At 36.1% G+C, this 27,739-nt stretch overlaps 1 protein-coding gene across 1 annotated transcript; it reads left to right on the top strand.

The window, feature by feature from the left end:
* The first annotated feature begins 4,787 nt into the window (after nucleotides 1–4,787).
* LOC120339464 (uncharacterized) lies at nucleotides 4,788–27,489 on the top strand. Its single transcript, XM_039407598.2, has 2 exons — nucleotides 4,788–5,404; nucleotides 25,104–27,489. The coding sequence occupies exons 1-2, from the start codon at nucleotides 4,943–4,945 to the stop codon at nucleotides 26,832–26,834; spliced, it is 2,193 nt and encodes a 730-aa protein (XP_039263532.2). The 5' UTR covers nucleotides 4,788–4,942; the 3' UTR covers nucleotides 26,835–27,489.
* The last annotated feature ends 250 nt before the right edge of the window (nucleotides 27,490–27,739 follow it).

Below are 27,739 nucleotides of genomic sequence, written 5' to 3'. Positions count from 1 at the left end.
TAGTCCGTGTAAATAAACGGCAATTTTTTTCCAGTCACGTTAATTGCCACGAATTTAAATATTTACTGAAGCAACAATTTTTAATGGGGTAAAACTTGGTGCGCATAGTTCAGTGTGGCTGCAGTGGTTAAAAGAGAAATCAAAGCCGATTTCGCGGAGTTTATGATTTCAGTCATGTACTATTGTTTAATGAAGTAGAGATGAATTAAATTGGGGCGACAAAAACAGTTTGAACATCTCTGGGTCGTGATAATGTGGGTTTTATTTTGATTCAGATACTGATATTCATCATCCTTTTACTTGAGATAGCGTCATTGATGTTTACTGATTAAATTTTGTGGTTGGCATCCCGTTTGTGCTCTTTTTTATATTTTGCGACGCGATGAAGTCGTGCAGTCATTATAGCGCACTGTTCCAATATGTTTATGTATTGTTTGCTCTATTGCACGCTGTAGAAAAAAAAAAGAGCATCGTGGTTGCAAAAACCGTTTTCTGGGCCTAATATTATATAACTTGGGTGAGGTTCCAGAATCAGATTTATTATTGATACGATAGTATCTCGAACCCCAAGCAATAATGAATAGAAGCGCAGTGAAGGGGAAAATACCTATTTTTGAACCCATTATTATATAACACACGTTGCATAGCAGTCTTTCAATGTTAGAGGATATCAAAAGGCGACGATTGTTTTGTCAAACCAATCTAATTCGTTTTGTATATATGAACCAGCGTCTTATTTCTGAATTTCCGCCAATTGTAAACTTATATCTTAAAATGGATTGATACCGTCGTCCGGAGGATTCTGGAATCGGGAGAGCGGAACATAGTTTATTTGTGAAATTGTATCGCACCTATATGCTTTATATTTGTGCCTTTTATTGTCCAGGATTCCCCATGTTAAAAGAAGACGTTTTCGTTGCAAACTCTCTAATTTCACATAGAACTTTTCATTTTAGTCTCATGTCTTAGATATGACTGGTAAGACGAGGGCGCTCCAGAAGTGTGTGTACTGATATGAACTAATTTTGTTCGCCCACTATACATCGAGTTGTGTAAAGGGACTGAGACCTATGGGCAGAAGGTATATTCACATGGCTAACACAGACAGTCCCCAAACTCGTAACAGAACTGAAATAAGGAAAATCGGAAAAAAGTATGGCCTAGGCCTAACCTGGTAGATACACTACGTGAGTACCAGGACGAGTAACTTCAAGTGTCGGTCGGAGGCGTGGTTAATAATCTTCGCAGTTAAACTCAGCAGGAGATCTCTCGTATGTAGATTAAACACTTATATATTAAGCAAATATGGACAAATGTCTACGAAGACATACACTGATGATGTAATTGACAGGATATAGTAATTGGTAATGTTGTGTTCCACTAGGAAAAGTCAAAAGTAAATGGGATATGAGAATTTGAGTTGTTCATGAGAGAGAATGTTGAACGTTTATCTGTGTGAGTATTTCATTGCTGAATAAAGGATATATATACTCTCTAAGTAATGCAAATCGGAAGCAGTCGGTGACATTTTTGAATAGTTTCGTAAATTGTGCATTAATGGGAGTTTTACGTTCATATTTCTGAGTATTTCAGAACTCGGCAAGAAACACCAAGAACATAATATATTTTGTTTAAAATACAATGCAGAACGATAGTTTTTCGTCCTCGAATACCATGGTTCGTATACAATTCATATCGGAAAAGGATTCTCAATTTTTTTCTTTTTTAAATTGTGCAATTTTTGGTGATTCATAAGTTATATTAACTAGCCCGTATAGTTTGAGCACTTATAAGTATGGTCTCATTACTTGAGGTGAGGCATTAAAATTTGTATTTTAATAATTCCCTCGTTCGAACTTTGCCCCATATTGGTGTTTGATAAATATTTCTTTTTATTCCTATATATCGTTGCACTTAATTTCCTTTTTAGTCATTTCCGAAAAAAATTATATTTAATTTTCCCAAAACGAGATATATATTAATATTTCAAAAGAACTAAATTATATTTTATAAATAATTCAATGAATTAAATTGCACCAAAAATAAAGAACGAATAAATATTTCCCCGAGTATGGAACGTGCGTCAATCTATATTGAGCATGATTGATTTAGATATGTTTTATGCATGACTACGTCACAAAATCCACAACCAAACGTGTCAAACTGAAGTGTCCAATTTCAATATCAAATTCCATATAATTAATTTGGTAGGTTATGTACGTTTCTAAAAACAACTATCGACGGCGCCAATTTAAATTAAACGGTTCCTAGGTTTCGTGTTATTACGTATTCTTCGTGTGATAGATGAGACTCGGTAGTTTAAGGGCGATATAGTTTGATTTCCTACTTATGGAGAATTAGAAGATACCGGGAGCCTTGTTGATGACGTGTGTTTAATGTTAACAAATTACCTTATCTCGATAATCAGCGGGCCATCCTCGGCAAATGAATAGATTGAAACTTAGGCATGAAAAATCATTAACTGAGTATGAAAAGAATATAATATATACATGGTGTTTATACTGGGTTTCGAATTAAAATTTCAGCATTTGTATTCACTCCATTTCCTCCCACCCAAGCACAAAACTGCTTACGATAGGCTTCAGATTCGATCACAGTTTTGCTTCTGCCAAGACAACTTTATGGATTTGGGTTGTAATATGTACATGAATTTACCACAGGTGAATAGATGCCAATGTATTAGGAAGAAAATTTTTTAAAGTTTTTCCGATAAGGGTAGGCTACCAGATCTGGACTTGCAATCAAAAATCTAGGACAGAACAGAATAAATTCATTCGCACCGACTTATTTTCATATTTGCACAAACCCTTCCTGTAGGTGCTATAGTGACAAAGCACGCCGACATCCGTTAGATGAACCCTTAGCTCTGAAGCAAGTGTTTATCCAAGAGTCTCTGTTTAGGAAGCATTTGTTTACCTTCACAAGGAAGTCTATTCGTCAGTTATCTTCTATTCCGGCAGTCAAGCTTAGGAACAGAACTAACCTCACGTGAAATAACAGAGAAACAAGTGCGGCTATATCTTATAACTTGATAAAAGGCACAGTTTAGCAGGCCCCTTGCCAGCGACACTCTCAGATAGCGTTTTGTTTGTTTACTGCTCATCTGGCACCCGCAGCTACCAACCTTCATTTACGCTAATTAATGAGTTAATTAATTGAGCACTTGACAATAGACAGGATCAAAGGAAGTCTGATGATGTCAAATTCGCACTTCGGCGCGGATTGATTTCTCGCAATTAAATGTCGATGGTTCCCGTCTACCAACAGTAATTTAACAAGCAGTTATTTGCATTTCTGCAGTAGACTTGCGACACCAAATTGTGAATCACAATGGCGCTGGCTAAATCGTGTTAAGTACATTTAAATCACCGGTGCCAGACTTGTTAGAAGTTTCGTCATAGTAAAATCGAATTGAACATGAGACTGAATGTACTTTTTGGCGCCAATTTTAAGCGACTGATAAGCCATCACACGCCACTTATATAAAGGTGTAAAGTTGGAAAAGGCTCACACGGTAAAATATCGGGGATGTACCATGTTGCTATATATATACCTATATATTTCAGTAATAGGTCAGTAAATAAGAAGAATGATATAGACGCAGCAGGCATAGCCCACATTTGTAACTAGTTTGAAATTTGGGATTAAATAAGCCTACTTGACGAATATTGGAAGTCATTGTTGTTCAACAATATCATCAATGTATGCTTGTGCATTAACATACTCTATTTTTATATTTGACCCAAGAGTCTTGCTGCACAAATATATTTCTGCAAAGTTTCGTCCCACCCAGGTCAGACAAGAATATTTCAACGATGTTAAGAAAAGCGATAGTATGCAAATAAGTAAAAGTTGACGTCGAACGAAACGTTACAGAAATAAATTTGTGTCAGGGTGCATTAATACTCTTGAATCAAATAGAACGTCATCATAATTCTTGCCACAGCATTCTTGCATTCTATGCATACGGATTCACTTGCACAAAGGCAATAAGTAATGAAAGGTAGTTAGCCATACGCAACCCCGACTGGTAGATGCTTTACTTTATTGTACGTAACTGCGACGGAAATAGATCCCAGAACATTGCGCCCTAGTTTAACAGGAAATGGCATTATTAACAAGTGCGACGTAGTAAACGTATTGTCAATAGAATTACAATAAGTATTGTACATTTCATAAAACGAAATCTATTGTCGCACGCCAAGGAGGAATCAGTCAATCTGGAACTCGAGTAAATCTATTGTTGCGTCACATGTAAACAAAGCAAATGGTTAGCGAAGGCGCGAAATGCAATAAGAAACTAAGAGAGAGGATTCGGAGGCGCGAATAGAAAAAAGGCATGAAAGTGAGAGGATTAATTAAAGAGAATAGAAGAGAACCCGCTGGGTCACTGATTCAAATTTCAATCGTCGAAACGACTTATTGTCATCGACTTGGTTCGCGAGTCGTAGTCGTCGAGTTTTCGTGACATATTTCCAATCGAGTACTGCTGTTAGTTTGGCTAACTAAGTTGTGTTTGACAGATTGTTGATATTTTATGGTATTTAGCTTATGGAAATCATATCTGACAGTTTCCTCCCTTCTAAATATTGTTTCCATATTGTGTTAGACGCCAGCGAGGGAATTTGAAAATACATGTTAGAATTACAGTTTTATATTTGGTTTGTATCTTGGAAGAGAACTTTTTTATAGGCAACAAAGTCAGACGTTCTAATTGTAGCTTTTTACTGCATTCAATTATTCCGAAGTTCAAAGGGTTTTTTTATGTTCAGATATACGTGCATAAATATTAAACATATTATCGACTCAAGAGCTTTATTTTGATGTGGATTTTTGAACTGGTATCAGAATTGATTTTGACAACAACTATCTAAAAAGCAAAGAAGTGTTTTGTGCAACGAAAAAAAGTTGGTGGCCTAAAATGTGGAAAGAAGCATTTGACGGCGAACCCGTAACAGGGATGTCTGCTACGTATTACGCGGAGGACGGCGACTCTTATGGGTCGCGTCGTGTCAGTGCTGCCTCCGACGATTCGTTCGATGCTTCGAGTTATGTACATGTCGACAGTAAACTCAGCTTAAAAATGCCAAAGTGTATTTTAAATGACGAAAACGTAGAACCAAACGTGAATAATCATTTCACAAATTGTACGGACAATAATGCAAATCATGACGTCACAAAAAGCGGAAAAAAGATAATCAGAAAAAGATTGAGTGTATCTCAATTTAACGCTTCAAGACTGAAAAACTTGAACAATAATAATTCAAAAAACAATAATGACTTATCATCCTCTTCATCGTCGGATAGTGACACTCTTCCCAAACCAGAGAAAAAGAACAAGGACGTACTTTCAGCGAAAATACAACATCTTCTATTTGGAATGGTGAGTCTGAGTTTATTCCATCTTTTCAGCATTTACCATTGTATGTCATCGTACAGAATTTAATGCTTCCTAAGTATTTGAACCAAGATAGCGCACACCTGAAAATAGTATGTGTACCAGGTTAGGGTTAGGACATAATTTTATTCCAATTTTTCTTATTTTAGTTCTATTACGAGTTAGGGGACTAGCCAACTGACTCCCGTAGTATTTGTACCTAAAATTATGGCCTAACCCTAACATGGTACACATACTACATTCCGGTGTCCGCCATCTTGCCTCACATACTACGGGAGTGCCGGATTTAGTATATTGAAATTCCGTATGGATTTATTTCCTCGTGTGTTAGTTGAGCATATAGCATTTTGTGACTGAAATTTCACCAATACTGTTGGCATTTATGACGTCACATTGGGAATTTAAAACGTTTTGGAATTCTATTACGTTTAGTTCCCGTAACGTTCGGGTGACAGGTGCGATCGAGTTACTTAATGCAACGGTCTGATGAAATTTAGTATCGTCTTATTGCGAAATAAAACTTGACCACCTTCTGTAGGCTATGTTCGGTTTTCTATTTATATTCAAGTCTTATTTGGCCATACTTGGTTGCTGAATTGAGTGGATTGAAATGGTAATGAGGCAAAAAGATGAGAAAATGTCTCTTAATGGAAGTGCACCCTATCGATTTCCAGGCGAAAGTATTTTGACTAAAATGTCGCGAACATATTATATGTTTATCATACATGTGCTTTTCGTGGGCTGGCATTTTATACATTGATTATCTCTGGCCAATGATTCAAGTCTGTTATTTTTCATCCATATAGTTTGGCTCGCCAAACTTTTCCAATATCGACCCAAGAAAGATCGATGCAAATAATTTGGCCTTGATATTAGAGGTCAAATGCCATACGTCATGCTTGATTGCGCGTCTCAATAATAATTGTATATCTGAAATGTTTCGGTCCACGTTAAGTTCTGAGATAAAACGGGATTACTGCATAAACTGATGGGGTATTTCCCAGTAGACCAATTTACCTTGAAATTGAGGATTAGCGTTGTATCAATTTTCGACCGAATTTACGTTAGCGTATGATTGTCTTTGAATTTAGGGAACGATGGTCATTTATTTTTTTCAAAACGAAGATTATTGTAAGTTTATCGTGGCATGAGTATTTAATTATTCATTTAAGCGATTGATCCATAGCCTATATACCGTAGCGGGGTAAATCATACACCATACACGACCAAGAACTAAATATTTTATGCCTTTGTGTGATACGTGGCACTTCGCTTAAAATTATCGTTTGCGTGATGACGTAATTTTGAATTGACGCAATAACGTGACTATTATTTTTACATTACGTATAATATATATCACGCAGTACATGTCGCCATTCCGGATAATGACCATGATTTTACGAATCTATACAAAATTGTCCCGAGTTTCACCACACGGCAATTGTCCCATTATGTTTAGCTGATAGCATCAGCGTCTCTGCATTTAACTTAGAAAAAAATCCCGAACAGCCTAAAAATATCAGCATCGACCTCCAAACCTATTTCTCAGACGCATCGCTGTAATGGCCACCTGGCTACCAAAATGGTTTTCTGCTCAAGGCTTTTACCTAAAAGCCCACTATAACGTCCTATGTAATAGATACCCCTGATATGTGTCTGTAAACCGCTTGGTTTTGGTCTATTTGCTCTTAGCAAAAGGCGCCGCGATTTGTTTACGCCATGATGGTTGACGCGTGGCGGTTTCGCAACAAAGTCGCCAGTCCGTTACCCTTTGTATCACAGCAATCGTTGCATCTGGTGAGCGCCCCCATATCAGAAAACATTGCTGAAACCACTTATCTATTCTGTCATGTCATGATTTTATTATAAATCGAGATAATATTCACATTGTTGGACAATCTATATCTCGAGCTTCACCCTCATACCCACCAATTTATCACAGCACATGGCATTAAAAGGGTAGGGCTGTGCTTAGGCGGTTCAATTTCATCCCTCTCTAATATTGAGTGGTCTATTGTGTACAGTAGTATGCTGTTCTAGGACCTTGTTTAATTCGAAGGCTTTTCGCATAAATATATGGAAATATTATTGAAGATTCAGATTATTTTGAATTCAATTTTGTAATATTCTCGTTACCAGTACCTAGTTTCTTAATGCTTCTAATTTATATCAATTATATATAATTTCCAGTGAAATAATTGAAAAACCTACAAATTTGTCACTAAACACCAAATTTGGTGGTACTTATTATCCGATTACGGACTAATTATAATGTTATGCTGAATTTCATATAATTTGAAAAAAGCCAATTCATCAATTTTGTGAAAATATTTATAATTTGTAGAAACTCGACCGGTTCATATAAAACAGGATACAAACATTTATGCAATATCTATCGATTAATATCCCAGCATGGAGTGTTTCTATATCAAAGAAATAGAGTTTAAAACTATAATGTATCACGTTGTTCGACCTATTTACCGCTCTGTTCACTTCGGTATATCTTTGAAATACGACAAAGCTTTATACGCCAGATGGCTGACTCTAAGTCTATAAGATGTAGATATCGTACAAGTGATAACAGATTGCCTATTATCGACTATTATACTGTTATACATTGCAACGCGGAAGAAACACGCGTCCTTGGTGTAACTAAATACGCGTACACATTTCATACAAAAGTGACCACTGTTAGAGAAAGGTATTTAATGAAAAGAATCGTAAAGAAACCGAGTTTTAATATTACAACCCAAAACATAGGTGAAACCGTTACCGGATATTTCTTTTGGCGCCAAAATACTGCCAAAAACGCTCTGTAATGCTTCGGTTGTAACGCTATATTGAATACAGCTTTTAATAGTAACACAAATCAAAATGAAATCTATATTTAGTTAAAGTGTTATTTCGGTTTGGCGTTTTTGTAAAGGTTTCATTCAATATAAATCACCGTTACTTGTCAAACACTGGGAGTTATTACGTCATAATCGCGTGTAAGAATTTTAATGCCGATATGCGTGGATTCCCGTATTGTAGGGTTTTAATGATTACAATAGTCGAAATCGAAAACGAATCACATATCTAACGGTCTTATCTTAAACGAAAATAGAAGTCTTCAACGATTTTTGTGTATAATGGGTTTCGTTGCGTTTCCAATAGATCACGTAGAGGTGATGCAATTAGAATTACGGTACTTTTTTAGACGACGGGGTGATCAGGCAGTTTGGTCGTATTGCCTAGCTGTACAGATTTTGAAATATAGTTATACAAGGTATATATGCAAGTACTTTGTCACTCCTTCAATGGCGTAAATCAGTTTTAATATATATTTATCAAAACCAATACAGCGAATATCCGGCTTGGTGCGCTTAACAAAGGCCACATGACATGTCTTTAAATACTAAAGCGGCTTAAATCAAAAGTTTTCGTCTTAGTGGAAAAGGCTAAATTTTTTGTTGTTCAAAGTATTATACGAATTCAATGCTTCTTTTGTAATATGTTTGTTCATTTGGGATACTTTTGTTTTAGTCGACAAAATATGTCATCATTAAATTTTCAGATTTTCTATATTACTAATTTTCTACGTTCTTATTGGGGACATAAGAGGGCTCAGTGTGTAAACATTTTATTACAGAATGATTGACAATGAAATTTAAGTAACCAAAAAGAATTTTTTTACAACTGCACCGTCCTGTAATTTGTTTGTCGTAAATAAATTCCAGTACTTGACCGTAACACGCGCAATTCGCATTTAATTGTAACCTATTCCGAAATTTTGTCTGCGTTTAATGAAATTCCTCAAGAAAATTGCACTTTGTGCGCTGCCTTACCTAGAAATTTTTAATTTTGTTGTATCGTTTGCTTTAAAATTGCAGTTAAAAACGTTTAATTAGCATATTTGTTGTTTCTGCAGTTCATGTAACATTTATCGAGTCCAAAATATCATTGTGCGCATCGAAGATGAAAATAGAATTTTTTTTCCAATAAATACAGCACAAAACGCTGAAATATAAAAGGCAATTGTCTTCGATTCTTGGTTTAAATCGATTCATAATAATTACCCTGTCGTTGGCTACCTCACCATATCGACAGCTAGCTTATTAATTTCTATTTTTGTGCAGCCATGTTTATTATTTGCTAATGGAAGCCAGTTAATTTAGGAAACTTTGTTTACTGATTCCAATTTCCTTGAAGACATCATCTCCGCTAATCTGAGGTTTGTTACGTCACCATGTACCTTGCTCCAAGATTATTACGTCACATCACGTGATGCATTAATACAAAGAGATTAGTGAATTTAAATTATTACGCTCTTATTAACAATAAGAACAAACCGACAACGTGCGGCCTAAATCACCGTGATTTAATTCGATCAATAACCGATGTATATTGGATATTCGTAAGAATCAGTGGTGAAAGGAGTCCCTAGTTTATTATCCGAATATGAAATTAAACCCAGAATATGGATACAAATTAACGTTAGTATGTCCGCCCCTTTCTGACCGCTTTGAGCAGTTAGCCAGTTATCAGTATAACCGAACAGCTATCGCTTTTTCATTAGTTATATGTATGTACGTATCTCTTATGAAGTACAGTATTGCGTGATATCCACGATTTAAACGCATTTCTGTATTTCTGATTCAATTGTTTCAAATTATAGCCCTTGCCTTGAAATTATTTGTTTCGCACGCACAGAAAAGATTTGCGGACAGCGCAGGCTATCATTATACCTGGCCTATTTTGGATCATAGGATTTTCAACGGGTGAATCCTTTCGTTCGCACATAGTGTATCGTTCACAAAATTTTCGATCAAGGTTATTTCCACTGAACTAAAGTAAGAAAATTGTTGATGAATTGGGAAGTACTGCCGTTAAACCAATGAAATTGCTGTATTTTCTTACATTCGCGGAACCGAAAAATAGTTTATTTGTCCGAATAAACTCCCAACTGTGGTTGTTGGTAGTAAAAGCGGAACGTAAGAACAACAACATCCGGTAGTTTTTGTGTGATATCCCTCCCTCTCTTGAGCTTCGTACTTTACCGCTTTATTTTGTGTTTCTCGTTTTTTTTGTCTTTCCCATTACGTAACCGGTTTTGGGAACTAAATTTGTGAGACAAATCGGACCGCCTGTAGAGTTTTTCCCACGCAATGAATTTGAAGATCAATTCCATGGGTTATATCCGATTGTGTGGTGATGTAGTTAAACCGTGTATGGTTTCGGACGAAATTTTTCAAATTGCAATTTGAAATCTGAAAATATATTTCAATCATTATTTCAAAAAGAGAAATAGTTACATAAGGGGGTTGGTTGGGTGTTTAATATGGATTCCTTGTTTTTATACGAGTCTCTTCTAATACTGTACCGACGGAAATTGGCTTCTTCCATAATTCGAGATTTTGTTAATGTGAGGTTTTTCAAATACAACTCTACCAACGATGTGAATGTTCGAATTTGTGCTATAATGGTTATACTATCAAACTTATCTCATTAAAATTTTAATATCTTTAAATTTATTGTAATCATTTATAAAAATATATTTAAATCACATATGGTTCTTGCCAACAAGGTAAATTGAATACTGTATTATGCTAAATTACTTCGGTATCCATGAAGATATAAATTTGAACCGTTGGTCAGTTTCGTCTATCACACCTGTGCGTTATTTTTATCCAATATCTCGGTTTTACAGCGGCTACTTTGCCACTGGACAAAAATAGAATTTTGTACGTGTCTGTACGGTGTATTTGAAATGTTTTAACGCGCGTAATCCGGGTAGCAATGTTCTATATTGACATAGGTGTTCTCTATTCTTTCAGACAAATAGCCACTCCACCCAATAACTTCGCAAAACGAAGTCGTATGTTTCTTCCAATATTGGCTTGTTTATACATATGAACTTCTGTGTATGGGAGTGTGTCCGCTGACAGCATTTACCCTATTTATGAAAGTTATTCTAACGGGACTTTATCATAAGCAGAAGAAACGGTGCGTCATAACATAGAAACAAGACTTCTGTTATCAAAATTTCGCATCAGTTCTCCTTTGTGTTTTTTTCGCTTCAGCTATTTCAAAACTTCGTCATCGATAGAAAATTATCTTCCGCCAAAGTGAAGTGAAATTCAACTCTCCAGGTCGAAGGGCTGTTGACCGCATTTCAACTCCCATCTACGTTCAGTTTCTCGCACTTACGTTTATTTTTGAAAACCGTTTAAAATTTTTATTGGTGTTACGAAAACGCGAATTTTTAACGTATGACATCATCTAATTAGCCATTCGTCTTAGTTAAAAAAACATTTTCATCTATTTCCAGAGATGAACCAAAGATAAACCAGGAATAAAATAGTCTTGTTTCAAGTTCTAACCCTCGCTTTGGAACGTACAGATATGGGACTTGCTTTGTCAGGGACTCAATCTACTAAGTACAATAGGTCTTTATGCATTCGGTTACGGTTACCGGTATTGTTTTCAACGTTTCATAAAATTTGGAGCAAAATTATTCACGGTTTTTGACGTCACACTCCTAATATGGCTGGATGTCGGTATTGAATTGCGCTATAAACACCTTAACATGACTCCATACATCAAATATGGATATGACTAACATAAGAAATTACGATTACGGTATCAGCAAAAAGAGTTCAGACGTTAAAATTAGCGCATCAATGCATACGACGAAAATAGCGAGATGGATCGTCCATGGGGCTGTATAAAGGGGTCGGGGGTTGATATAGGATTTCCTGTTTTCGTATGAGTGTCTAAAACTGAACTGACTTAAATTGAAAGTTTTTCATATGATTAAAGATTTTTTTAATGTGAGATTATTCAAATACAAAAATTCGGCCCAAACTTTAGCGATGTGGCTTAATTTGTTTACTATTTTTGGGTCTGAACAATGAAAGATAAAAAACAAGATCCAAATTGCTGATCTAACCACAAAGCATTAACTTTATTGACGTATGTTTTTACGTAAACCCACAATAAAGCGTTCGAATTATTATTTATACATTTTCGATATTTGGTTGATTTAATTTTCTAAGTGTGGCCCACATATATATCGCGTTGTTCTCATGCTTAATCGATCATACCCCATTTGTTATACCTCCAAGTAGTATGCTATAAGCGCATTGGAAACTTTCTCATATTGAGATTGATTTTTATCAAAGGTCAAAAAGGTTCGTAGGTGTTGTGCGTGGCATGAACTTAAAAGCGAGATTCGTGGTGTTTTTCACGCTGAATAGCGGTTATGCATTATTTGTTGTTACCGTTTGTGTTAAATTTTGCGGCGAAGACTTCTATGTATAGGTTATGGAAATTAGACGTTTAATTCTTGCGTTATGCACGAAGCTTTTTGATTTGTGATCGTTGTGAAAAAGATGTTCTGGGCAAAAGTCAAGTTTATTTTTTCAATGATCGAATTTATTTGTGGTGATATGTTATCCCAGATTATGACCTTTCATAATATTATATTTGCCCCAAGGCACGCAAGAGTCTAGCACCAAACTACTCTCCTCGGTATCGATGCTACGACATGTTACTCAATTTCGTCAGATGTTGCAACACAAGGATAATATCCTTCACATTTATTATGAAAACTGAGAGACAACGCCTATACCATGGGAGTTGTTGAATCTAGCAGTGACTATCCATGGCATGTACATAAAGCACGGTGTATCCATGCCCCTCTCTTGAGGGATATATTGTTATTATCGCCCTAATAGCATCTCTAAGAGATAATCCTCTCTTTGATGTCCAATTTTCTTGGAGATTGGTGCCGTAATAAAAGGTCGTAAATCCGTATAAGTTTTGTCTTGATAAATCAAAATTGCTCTGTTTTAAGGGTTCTAATCTTAATCCAACCAGTCAAAAATTTTGAAATGCAATCCGTGGTTTTAGGCCAGCTGTATGCTATAACCACCACCACAAAATATTACTCGATTTCATATTACTATCGTTCATTCCTCACTATCCATATATTGATTGGTTTTCGTTTTACAGTCATAATATCATAACTCCACATATTGACATTCTAATTATACAAAGTATCCTACTTGATACGCCGTTTTAATATCTCTTTGTTATACAATATTGAAATCCGATTGTGCATTATAACTGTTTATTAGTCTGCAACGTTTAATGATAAGTACATGCGATTAAGTCATAGAAAAATTAAGTTGGACGCAAGTATGCAATTGAAAACTTCTCCATGTACTATTTTATCGGACTATAATAACATGATTACTAGATTAGAGAGTTTAATGTTTTTTAGAGTTACCTCTGCTCTCTCTCCATTGAGATATAGTAACACAGTCCGCTATTCCCCACTTTATACCTATACATTGCCTTTAACGTCATCTATTTACCAAGGTTTTACGTTCCCTCATACATCAATCCAAAATGACAATATGGCTGTGATTTTAGGGCAATTCCCGCCTTGTTTGAAACACACAAAATCCTTTCCAAATGTCACTTTTTATGTGTGATCTGCTCAGGTCGTATTGTAACTCATAAACGAGTTTGCGATACACGGATGGTGACCGAAACGCCTATTTGATTATGTATTAACTCGATGTAAAGGGATAAACTCACTCCATTGATACCAATGTGTGCCCAAGTTACGAAGCTTTCTGTGACATTCGTAGCTATGACAGAGGATTTATTCTCAACGTCTACGATAATTTAAATGTATGTGGAAGGCGTGGGAAAACGTACCTACTCGGATAAAATCGTGAACATCGAAATTATCAGCGATTACACCGTCGTTTTATCGTCGATCGAAATCTTATCTTTTACCGCGAAGCCAAAAACCACCAAGAAAAGCTCATCCAAAATATTGGGTAATATAACACGTAATATGACGTCAAACAAATTTCAATTCAAAGCGTGTAACCAAGGGCGTGACACATTCTAGAGTGAAATTTATATTGCATTTTTGAATTGGTCTCAGTAGTGGTGATAGCAGTAATTTCTGCTTTTCAAGCATCTATCCTTCAATGTTATTCCCACACAAAAGTGCTTCAAAGGGATCAATCAATCAAAACCATTTAATCCATTTTTGACAAATGAATTTCAACGCCCTGATGTTATCAACGTTAAGTATGCAACCCCCGCTATACCTACACGGTTCATTTACTATAATATACCCGGCCCTAATTGTCCAATGTATTTCGTTATGAACATAGCATTCAAATCCAAAAGCACTTAGGTTTTTATATAAGTGGACAATGAGTGGTGGACATAGCCGAATTATTTCAGCTTACTGAACTAGGGTTGCTGAGTGCAATGTGTTTTTCTATCTACACGCTTGTTTGTGCAGTACGCTCAGAAGCATTTCGCTTTCGTTTCAAGTTGTTAGATTTTTCGAGACTGAAAAAATTTAAGTGTTATTTGACATAGTTCCACAAATGTTATATAATTTACAATATTAATGATTGCACCAATTCTAATTAAATTTTTGTTGTTTTAATATTTTGCCACGCGATGCTGTTAAAACTTCGTTCAAAATGTTTTCATTGGACTGACCAGCTATGAAAACAAACATCGTAACTTTTCATCGATCACCATCTGTAGAGTTTTCATTTAAAATATTTCAAATGACCCCAGTTGCCCAATTCAAGACTGATTTTAGCGTCTTAAACCTTGATTGAACGTCACTTCATCGGAATACCGCAAATATTTTGGGCCCGATTCATAATAACACCCTGGTCATGCATTTTGATAACAAGGTGATGCGTCTAAATTTTAGGTTTAGTTTGTTTACTTTTATTTTAGGTAAAAGTGTAAAATGTGAAAGATTATATTGAAATTTGTCGCGTTATTTTTTGATCATAAACCGTAAAATTCAACACAAATAAACGCAGATTACCGTAAAATGGAAAAGTAATTATGTTTCCTAATATTAAAATTCATTAGTATTGTTTCCCCAAAGGCCCATGATAATAATCTTTCGATCAAAATATTACGAACAGTGTGGTTCAATCACGTCTTGTGTTTGACTATTTTTTAGATTCTGTAGCCTTTCAGTTATCAAATATTAGCGCCAGAATGTCTCTTCACATATGACTGATGGTAATACCTCTATGATGCCTCGTTTACCCGTATTTTTACCAAGCCCATTTATATTTGAAATTGTTCTCAACGACTTATCTTAATTTGGCATTTTTATCAAAACCTAAAAATGTATTTTTTCACTTGAAGCGATAGCCGTGATGTTCGTCATATGAACAAATACATAAATGATTATTTTCTATTTAGTATGATATATGTTCGAGTGTAATTGCTCTTCACAATAAAAGATACATATTTATCAAATCAATATGACATAACAAATCTTGATAATTTGGGTTTCGACAGGCTATAACTCAAAGATGCGTTAATGTAGCTTAATTTATTTTGTTTCCCGATTGTAATTTTACGACTCTAGATCGTATATTTGAATTTTTGTCGTTTTTATGAGCGCTTTGACCTAGAATTGATAGTTCGTATACGGTACATACGTTCATAACATGCCAAAGGCAGTAAGTTTAATGAGGCGTTGTTCTCGACAAAGACAGGGTGTGGAGAGTTGCACGGAGCTTTATTTGCGTAATGTACTGAATGTAACAAGAACTTATGCCGAAGTTTTGAAACGCATTCACGTACCCAAACGGTAACTCTAGTTCCAGTAACTCAATAATTATCGAAACCTCTATATTGATATACATATTGTCGCAAGCTTGCTAGTGAATAGTATAATGAATTCCATATAGATGAATTTGTTAAAACATTCTTCACAGTTTGGCAAAAATAAAACGGAATCAAAAATTTAAAAAATAGGAATTTCTCAATCCTGCCATTAATGTGATTTATCGCGCCTAAAGCACAATTATCCTTCATTTGTGCTCGTTATCCCATTGGGTGGGCGCTTTTAAGCGATAATCATGTACCATAACGATTTTAGTCCGGGGGCAACTAACCAAAGCCTCAACGAATCTGTAAAGGATTTCAAAATTATTTCACCCCGTCAAAAGTATAGCAATGGATAGACTATATCATATTCATACATGGTCTGTATGTAACTTATTTATCCCAAAACAATTTGTGAAACCATGTTTGTCGCCTTGAAGTGTAGGATTTCTATTCTGTTGAACCTCTTGTAAAGAATCAGACGCCGATTTCTTTTGTCGTTCTCAGCGCCGAGTCTTGTCACGCTAAGTCGTATCGATGTACTTTTGAAGTTTTTTTTTTCGCGTGGAATAAAATCTATTGCGTGAGTGAGAGTAGAAAATAACTCGAATTCCAACACGGTATTGGCATTTAAGTTGTGTTTTCTCACACAAATGTTTGCGATAACATGTTTTGTGATGTCCTTTTAGTGTATTTTAAATCACACGGAATCCGAACGTTTAGAAAAAAGACCTTGGAATGCTATTTATTTGAGATATGAATCGGTCCCTTATACAAACTACTATACATATGGTTGGACAGGAGATTCCAAACCTTTTTCGATATCTTCCCCTCTAGGCCTATTAACTCCGTTAACGTTTTTTCTTCAATCTTCAAAGAATCCTTATCCAGTTGTACGCGCACCTCGCACACTGGGTTTTGCACAGCTTGACTAGTTTGTGTCCATAAATATGGGTTACTATAATAATAAATGATTAAAAAAAAATTAGCAAAACTGCACAGTAAACAAAGTAATATTTCGGAATTTCCATCTCAAGAACATCAAAATTCATCTCTTGGGAAGCCTGATAATGCTGTTTTGGGTATGCTGATTTTAATAGCTTTGTATACCGCTAGCGGCACAGCCAACACATTTAACTCGTCTGCTGGTAGCTCTGCAAATATTTAACAACCATTCCGCCATACATGGAACAAGTGAATATTCAGGAGTAGCAGACTTGTACAATCGTTGAACAAAAGTCAAGTGCCCACTGTTAAAACAGGATAAAGTCGACAAGAGTTAAGAGTTTTTGTATTTCGACATAGCTTTTATATAAGCAATTTGGTTAACGTGAAACGCCGTCGTTGCGATAGGAAAGTCGATGTTGTTTTAAAGAATCGCCTACACACTTTGTAACTCTGGACGTCGGCAATATTACAATTTTCATATGACGCCTTTTCGCGTCCTTCGCCCAGAACAAGGCCAAGTACATGCAGCCATTGATATCTAACGATATGTAATAGCTAATATTTTTGAAGGGACCGTAATCTTTTCGTTTCAGCATTGTCTACCCATTATTATAGTACGCTGAGTGAGGTGGTGTGGCATGGAATTTGACCCCGAGACGTGTTCTGGCTTTCGCTTATGCGAAGTAGATGTATTTTTCACACGAAGCACAATAAAGTGCTTTTCATTACAGAATCGTGCATTTTCGCCAATTTCTCACGCTTTGCCCTTGTCGTTTTCTGCTATTAGCAATTTTCCCCGCAATATTGGGTGCCTGGTAACAATGAAATTAGTGTTTAGGCAACAGTCCTGTTACCAGGATGCGATGGAAAACACTGCTCTCGGACTTGTTATCAGACGAGATGGAACTTAGATACAAGCACTTAACGTTGAGAGTCGAATAGGGGTTTGAGTACGTGTGAATTATCCATTTTGTGTGGTTTACCACAGTACGTGTTGTTCTGTGGTTGTCTGTCTGCTACTAAAATTACTCGATGGGGCTTATTGTGACAGCATTTGAGCTTCCAGCTGAGGGATTCGAGTTATTGGAAAATGCATACCTACACGGATAAATGTTTCCATTTTTATTAAGATTTGTGGAAATATTCTGTTAATGCAGAATTTTACTTTTCAAAATCCAAACTTGCACTTGCGGTATGCACTATTATGATTGTCCAGTCTAGCGACTTATTATGATAATGACACTTCAATTCTGCGAGTATTTTATGCGCGTGGGAATATAATTATTCTGATTTATTACTCGCTAAAATTCATCAACAAACAGCAATCATTTTCTTTACTAACACCTTCATGTTTGCTAACCACATTAACAGTTAAGACGACACTTGCTTCACGAAATAAATTCAAGTATCTGTCATTTCCGAAGTGACGTATTTAATTATATCACTTCGAAGAGTTTTATTCTGCGGATGGGCCATTCAAATGGCGTATAGAATTATATATCCATCCCACTCATAAACTAATTTAAATTTTCTTGTCATAGAGACATAGGCTCGTATAACCTTAGCAACGCAAATAACGGAGATGAATTTTTCTATCCCATAGCTTGCTTTCATCTGCGGTTTTCTGACAGTCATAGAATTCGCGGAGCTGCTCAGCCTATACAGTATATACTGTTTGTTATGTGAATAACCCTAAAATTCCATGAACAATTACTTAAGATTTCTAATATCATCGCTCCCGAACAAGGATCTTGTCATGTACACACAGAGAAAATCAAATTCACAATTCGTGACTATGAAACCGCAGCGCTTTGTAGATTTAACAACTTTGTTTATCGAATGACTTTTCAATGAGTGTGCTTTGGAATCTTCACCTATAAATTTGAGTCATTGTCTATGAATGTGATTTCAATTTGATTTTCGAATTATCAGTGGCGGGAAATGCGAAACAAAACAGTAGTTCGCGCGTAGGATTCATACCGAACAGGGCAAATTGGCAAAGTCACTAAATAGCCAATTTCAGTCACCGCCCACTGAAGAATCTTTGTTTTCATTATGACTTCCTGACAAGGAGAGGATAAGCGCTTGACTTCACATTTAAAAACAAAGTTGTTTTAGAATTACTTGCTTGTTCATTGAAGCTGAATTGAATTTGTGACTTCCCAATATAAATATATCTAAGATTATTTATATTTTTCTATATAGCATCGTATGCAATATTTCACTCAATCGTAAAGGTAATCGATATTGTTAAGTATTGTAACAGTTTTCGTCGATTATTTTGTACCGTATCTAGATCGTATTTGACGGCTGTCGCAGAGAAACACAATTTGTCAAAATTTGTAAAATATAAACCTTCATCAATATGGCCTTCAATTCAAGGTATGTGTCAACGCAAACTCGGTCCTTGACCAATTTCGATGATGCAATCATGACAGAAGCTGTAGGAATTTGTGGTCCTGTAGTTCCCTAACAAGAGTTTGTTTTGACTACTGACTAAAAATGCCACAATGCATTTCGAATTGCATCCAATTGAGGTAACATTGTATATATGTGCAAAGCCCCACGAACAGCAGCTTGCGCGTGCCAAACACAGGTGCAAATATTTGAAGAAAGCACTTTATTTTTAGTTCAAAATTTGTCCCAAAACAATGTCTTAGGCTTCTAAAATTACACATAAAATGGAGAATGTTCGTGAGAACGGTTTTTAATAAATTAAAGCCAATTCCTCGCGGTTTGGAATTAAAAAGGCTCAACCAACCATTATGTTTATGGGTAATTATGGGTTGGGTAACACTAACAACTAAATCAAAGAGGGTTTCCCCGCGACTGTTACATGGAATCGCACCTTGAAATATTGTAGGGGGTAAATTAATGCCGAAGTACCTGTTTCATTTCGACATCTGTATCTCATTGCTGCTTCAGTGGAAATATACACAGAATGACCATCCTACCATGATTGATTTTGATTTACTGTACCGTGATATAGATGATAAACAATAACAAATCTGATATTTCCGTTTCGTCTTTCATTGGCATTTATTTAATAAACCGTGGTAAAGTAATGGGGATAGGTATCAAATAACAAATATTAACCCGTGGTTATCAAACGGCAAATAGCCCACCTGATGCATCAAATAGCAAGCGAAAACCTGTTATTTCGTATGCAATTATTGCCCCAATCGACGTTAACCCCTTGAACTTTCAAATAAATAACATTATGTTTTGGGTGGGCATAGAGGGTTAATTTCATTCAATACGTCGTCACCAGATTGTCATCTGTCAGGTAACAACAAGCGTGCCAACGAAAGACAATTGGGACCGTTTATGTAGTAAGCATTTACATAATAGACTTGTGGACAATACTATCGCGTTGGGGATCGATTTCATCTTATTGAAAACGTTGTATTCCACCAACACATATGGTACATATTAAAATTATACGTGTGTCATCTTTGTCCTGTTGTAAATTAAAAAATGAAATCATAAATTAAAACATAGGAGGTTCCATTTTGGCTTGGGTAATATGACAAAGTATTGTTAATACGGGCTCCTTTCTGAGCTTAAGTTTTCTAGTTACAATGAAAACACGGCGTCGTCCGGCATCGGGCCTTTAAAGTTCTGCTAAGATATTACAAATAAACAAGGCTCGTGTGAAATCAGCCTTTTGTTATCTCAGCGTCCTTATGGTGTATATACGATATCGATGAATGTGTTGTAGCGAGTGAAAATAGCGACGATTTCACGTGGCAGTGTGGATATGACTCAGGTAAAGGTTACTTTTGCACTAGTCTGTCATAATATTTCTGAAATTGAAATTCTCTGAAATTTCTGTAAAATAGACACGTTAACTATCCCACAGGTCTTGTGACCAAACCTCTATAATATACATTATCAACTTCACTAACACTAACTAAATCTCTTAACTGTTGCCAGATTTTTAAGTTTTTTGATTGTTAGTTGCCACATTTTCAATTTTTTCAAGAATGGTTGCCAGATTTTTACATTTTCTAACGATGGTTGCCAGTATTTAAGTTTTTTTACTATGGTTGCCAGATTTTTACATTTTATTGCAATGTTGACTTTCCGTTATACACTACAACATTTTAGTGGCTTTGATATGGCGAGGAACTCTTCCATCACTCTTTTAACATTCCTCTTATTGTACTTCAAGAATCTTATGACTTGAACTAAATTTCATTCAGGGTGTGATTATCATTAGGTAAGTATGATTGACAAAAAACTTGAATCTCTTATTGAAAATTCTTTAGGTTTTTTAAATTAGAACACCGATGAATTTAATCATGCCTGGGACATACTTATAATACAAACTTTTATCTGCGGCCATACTATGCCAAACACTAATTTCCGTTTTCTGAAGAAGTAATACTCTCGGAAACCAGCATCTTTTAATAATTGTTTGATTGCTTCTTGAATTCTCTTGAGTTAGAGGAGCAGCAGAAACTTCCAATTTTGAGAGGTTTTAGATTTGTAAAGCACTTCAAAAGCTATTCAGATGTACCACGATAAACCCGGCTTCAATGCTCCACAATACGTTTGCAGATAGGCACGAAAAGAGTTTTGTTTTGGTCCGCGAAACCTCGTTGAGTTTAGCGAAGCGTTTTCCGCTAGGTTCGTTTAATTGGGCTTTACTGGTGTACGAAATGGTCATGAAAAACCCTCTTGACAATTCATGGGCGTGAGTTTGAGCTGACTGTATTGCGAATTATGCGCTGTAAATATTTCTAATCAACCGCGATTGCGGTTTTCAATATTTAACGGATATTTTATATATCTGGCAGAATTTGGGTATTCTTGCAGTAAAAGCAAAATTTGATATATTTTTTGCCGATCTCGACTTTGCAGGAAAACCCGTTTCTTAGAGTGATGGGCCTAATTACCGCTGGTTAAACATAGCGAGCCCAAATTCCGGGTTTGGCAATGCTAAGCAGGAAAGATTTCTGTCCTTCCAAACTGGCAATTTCTTATTTTGAATTTTGTTAAAAAAATGTAACGAACTTATTTAAATTATCAACCAGGACGTAATACATCAGGTAGGCAATACCAAAAAAGCAAGATTGCGGTCTTTTCACACAAAGTAGCATTTAGTGGATGCCAGTACAGGGTATCACAACAAAAAAATGATCGTAGCACAGAATTGAGTACCACACATTTCATATTTCGTTAAATAAGAATATGGTTATAATTTCTTGTATAATTGCTTACAGTTACAATTACCCATTCAATTTACGAAAACATGTTTATCATCCATACACGATTCCCTGTGAAACGATTAATCAGTTTTACTTGTAAAATCTATAATAATCGGCGTGACAAACCTTTGATATGGCACCTGTTCATTGAGAAACCTTATAATTACTACGATCGTAAATAGAAACAACCCCTACGGCGATTGTGCAAAGGGGAGTAGAGAAGGACGTTAGAATATAAATGGGATGGACAAACCGACATCCTTTACACTTCTATTATCACGCTCCGAAATTTTACCTAACCAATACAGTGGCATTATATATATATTTTTGCTTGGATCGAATGATAAATGATATCCAATATTTTTATAATAATTGCGTGCTTTTATTTCGCAATTTTTGGAGCCATCTAAATATTTGATCGATTTTACACTACATGATCAAAATGGGAAACTATAAAATCTAGAAATAAACGAAGTTATTGGGGTTGATTATATGTTTGCTCATATAACAATCGTTCGTGCGGAAGGGAATCTTTTTTCAATTTTCAAAATTTGATTCCAGTCGATTTAAATCTTGCTAGTCTTGGTTTACTCAATGCTACCAAATTACTGTACTCCATCTCTCTCTCTTTTTCTATCCGTAATGATAAATGAGATGATTTACGAAATAAAAACTAGAAAGTTATTAAAATTCCAGTTTGGGCGATTTATTTTACTCATTGAGACCGCATTACTTAGTGAGTGGAAAAGGTCTGCATATTATCACGCTTATCACGGTATAGTTTTATCTGTTTTGTGTTAAGTTTACACAAAAATGTACAATTTTACAACACAAAAATGCAATTATCGTTTCTGTCGTGTCTTGGTTCGATATTTTACTGGGTTCCTGTAGCGTCAAGACACGACTAAGACATACATCATCATCGGCAAGTTTGGTAAACTAGTAGTTTTTATTTTCTCAAAAATGGTGGTTAAGGATGGACCTTCGGTAAATGACCTGTTTTATATATGGCTGATACGTAATTTGGCATTGGTTAAATCGAAATAATCAACCCGCTAACTTGTGTTTGTTTGCTTTATGGCTTACTATTTCTGACAAAGACTGATAGCGGGCGTCATCGAGGGTTAACGGAGTGCATTAACGGGTCTAGACTATAATTTTGTGGTTAACAAGGGAAAGGGTACTTCGATTCGATTAGAATATAGCTATTATTCATTACTGACCAAAAAATAATTAGAAAAAATCTGTGGAATTGATAATACTGACGTCACGCGTACGTGACATCATAATATTTGCTTTATTAAAAAATATATACTGTAGAAATGAAGAGCTACTCAAAACCTTGATATATGTCGAACTTATGCGCGATCGAACTTAAGGTTTATCACTTGACGAGTTCGGACCATGCATGATAATGGTGTGGATTTAACCCATTTTGAATTGTTGAATTTTCTTATCAGTACCTGGGTATTGGTTTGTGTGTCTTTTATATCATAAATATTTGATTTTCACAACTTTCTAGGTCACTTAACTGGAAAATGCAAAAAACAACAATTCTTATCTGTGTATTTAGGTATCGACATTTCTATGAAATCCAAAACAATGCAAAAATAAATTGAATTTTAGCCGGAAAATGATTAAACGTCGCCAAATAAGTTTAAGCGCATACCCGGAAACCGAGCAAAATTTAGAAATTTTTTATTGTTTATAAACACGAATGATGGACTAAAAAATAAGCGTAAAATATGGTTATTGAGCATCTAACACCCTGGCGTAAATGCAGCAAAAAAATTATTTGTGCAAGAAGGAAAGCATACTAACAATCATATATATCGAAATGCAAATTGAATTTCTATGTGTGATGAAGTTGTACATTTTTACTTGTGCTGCAACGAATATTGAATCTGTAATTCTTATATGGAAAGAATTCCATTTGATAGTTATGCAATGAAATACCAAGGTATCTCCACTTTTGTGAGATAAGGAACATTGTTCCGACCAGAAGGCGTCTAGTTCGGTCTGGGCCATGACTTGCATATTGTTGGTTTATCTGTCTCATACCTATTAATAATTTATATTGATATAGATGCATAATTGGAATGTCTTGTCTGTATATACTCGTTTGGGTTTTTGCTGAATCTACTATTGCTTTCGAGACAGAATCGCCGCAATGTAGATTTCAGTAAATTTTTACTGCCTCAACTAATTAGCATAGCAGGATTTCTAAGTTGTTTGTGTGAAGGTCATTAATTTTGTTATGAAAGTCTTACGTCACTTTTGTGACGTCATTATTTTCAAAATTTGTACGAAAGGTTACATATCACAAGTAACTCATTGACCTTTACCTACGTTAAAATAAATACCGTAATTTCATATCTTACTTTTGTATGGTACATTGATAATCAAGCTCGAATAGAGCTAGGTTATCATTGAACCTTCCTTGGCCAATGTAAATGAAATAAAATTCAAGATGAGCCTGCGCAATGTCAAACATTTAAAAGGTCGTCTTGCGCAAACAAAAGTCACTGAAATCATTCACAAGACAATCAAGTGTATTTGTCGATGTCATTTGTTTGTGTGTTATAGACAGACACGAAGACAATTAAACTGTTGTGCATTGTTTTGAGTTACATAGTTTTACTGATTGCATGATATCTGCCCCACATCTGGGTTCATAAACGAGTTTAGAACGGATTTTTTGGCGTGGGTTACACAATAGCTTTTTTATACCCTGACTGTAAAAGATCACGCTTAATATTTATTTGTCAAAATTTTGGATATGAATTTTAATGGCATAAAACTATTGATTTTCGTTATTTTTGTGAGAATTTAGTAATTTACTCCATTTTCTTTAATTTCAGAAACAATTGCGCCAACTCGACAGAGACATCCTGCGGAAGTTTTTAGTGATCAACGATAGAATAGAAGAACAACGGTGGATGGTGGAAGAAAAACAAGAAGCGATCAAACGAAGTTTGAGTGAAGAAGGTCAAGATCCCGTAACTGTCAACTTTGACCTCGTACCGGAAATTGTTCCGGAAGAACAAGAAGATGACGAAGAAAGTATACAGTCTGTACTTTCGCGCCAAAATTCGAGCTGTGAGGTTTTTGATAACGATGACACATTACCGGCTGATGATACACCTGTAAATCAGGAACCTCCTATAGTGGCCTCAAAAAAGTGTTTAGACTCTGACTTAGTGTCTACATCGAGCGATTCAGCTCTTTCAATGAGCGGTGCCTCCTCTACACTGTCATCGACGACGTCTCTTCCAGTATCAAACCGATCCTCGAGTCCACCTTCGTCCAATATATCTAACGCATCCACGGGGTCTTCTTCATTAGATAAAGCTTCACAAAAAAGTGAGCGAACAACGACACTCAGACAGACAGACTGTAATCACCCAGCGACACTCAGACAGACAGACTATTCAATAGAAGAAGACTTTGCCGGTGATATAGAAGGATACTATCGTATGCACGGATCATCTATGAAACGTGGGTCATACCCGTTTCCCCGCCAAACGCAGTCTTTCAATGCGGGAGTGTACCAGAACAGCACAAAACATTATGACGATGGTATGATTCATAATAGCTCTGGTTATTCTACACGAAGAGGATCAAACGGTTCTGATTCCCGCGATGCTGCAGAATACGCACTTGCTGTAAGGAAAAGCATTATAAATAGAAGTTATTCTGGCCCGTTCCGCTCTAGCAGTGATGCGTATCAAAAGCCAAGGCCAAGATCCGCCTCCTCTAATCTAGAACCTCAAGATATTCGCAACCGCGCTAAAAGGATTTCTGTTCGTCCTGATGGCACTCATGATGCACTTCCTAGCGTTCCTAATCGTCGTCCGTATTCTGCAAACGATAAAAAGTCAGCTGCATACAGGCTCCTGCAACATCCTTCACATAAACGACATATAGCACGAATGAACGTCGGAAACCAGTTACAAAATTTAGCTTTTGTACCTATTGCTGAACAAGAACCAGACATAATGTACGAAAATGGACGATTATACTCCAACGATTCGGACGCAGGCACAAAATTTGAAATTGAACGTCGAGACTATCAAAATCTTATCGATGTCTCAAGACAACGACAACCGTTACGAAGCACAAGACAATGCCCTCCAGTGGTGCGAAAGCCTTCTGCTGCTGGTTCAGCAGGATCGCTGACGTCATCATCTTCACGTACGTCATCGTCATCCCTGACGTCATCAAGTTCGAGTTCGTCGTTACATTCCCCAACGAAATTTGTCATGAACGAAGCTGATAGTTACTCAAGACCAGTACAAGAACCTGTTTGGGTCCAGAGAAGGCGGCACACTGTACAGTCTAACGAATATATTGCCATACCGCACAGTAAAGCGTTCCCAGCGTCATATGCACCAAAGTATTCGAACCAGGGAGCCCACAATTTGCCTGAACCGACCCAGACCAGACCAGTACCGAAAATTCGGTCAAAATCGTACCACACGAAGACCGAAACCGACCGTGTTTTGACTGTATCTTACAAACCCACAAACAAGGGTTCCAATCAAGCGGTTTACAACTGGATACAAACGCAAGATGACGTCACGTACTTGTGATGTCACTAAAGTGTACGAAGCCAATGACGTACTATGCCTTTGGTTAGCAACCGACCAAAGAAAAACCAAGAAAGTGGGGTTGTTTTGTTTGACACATTGTGGCGCGCAGGCGTGTTTGCAAGATGGTCGTTATTGTATTCGGACAAGCACGGACTATGTATGGATCATCCGTGTTTGTTATGTATGTTTTTGCTAGCCGTTCTCATTTTTTTCTGCAATATTTATTTTTAATTTTTGTGATTTTTACTTATTATATTGCCACTCGACCTTTTTTGTAACGATGTTCCATAAATGTTAGCATACTTGTAACCTAAAAATAATGCCAAAGTCTAAGGCGTCCTGTAAACGACCTTACTGATTAAAATTGTTCTCTCATTCACAAAAACTGTCATTTTCAAGGACAATTTCCAACTTGTTTATGACGTAACAATAATTATCATTTTTTCCGCCTTTCAAATTTTTGAAAAGAAAAAACTGACCGATGAATTTTTTGATAACCTGTGTATAGGTGTTTACTACGATTCGCATGTCGGCTCTATATATGGCCGAATTTGCTGTTTTTATTATGTTTGTTGTTAAATTATGTTTCTACTTCGATTAATTTTCCCTTTTTGGAATCAAAAATGAAATACAAGCAGATGAAATGATTACAATACATTTGGTGTGAGATGTTTAATAGTGTCAAACTGTGAGACTCAAGGACGCACTATATCCTCTATCCTAGGAATCAAGACACGGATTGTTAGGGATTGCTTGCTATATTTACAAATCTTCGTTGTGTGCCGTGATAGACTTATCTAACCAAATAAGCCATAATTTTATTCCCATTTTCGTATTTTAGTGTATTAGGAGTTTGGGGACTGTCCGTGTTAGCAAAGTGATTATTATATCTCTTGCCCATAGGC

The sequence above is a fragment of the Styela clava genome, chromosome 1, assembly GCF_964204865.1.
Source record: "Styela clava chromosome 1, kaStyClav1.hap1.2, whole genome shotgun sequence".
Classification (NCBI taxonomy): Eukaryota; Metazoa; Chordata; class Ascidiacea; order Stolidobranchia; family Styelidae; genus Styela; species Styela clava.
This window is presented reverse-complemented; position numbering and strand designations above follow the sequence as displayed.

Excerpts from the sequence above, each read along its gene's own strand:
- LOC120339464 (XM_039407598.2), top strand. The coding sequence starts at position 4,943 with ATGTGGAAAGAAGCATTTGACGGCGAACCCGTAACAGGGATGTCTGCT. Across the intron at positions 5,405-25,103 it reads AACATCTTCTATTTGGAATG|AAACAATTGCGCCAACTCGA; the intron begins GTGAGTCTGAGT and ends CTTTAATTTCAG.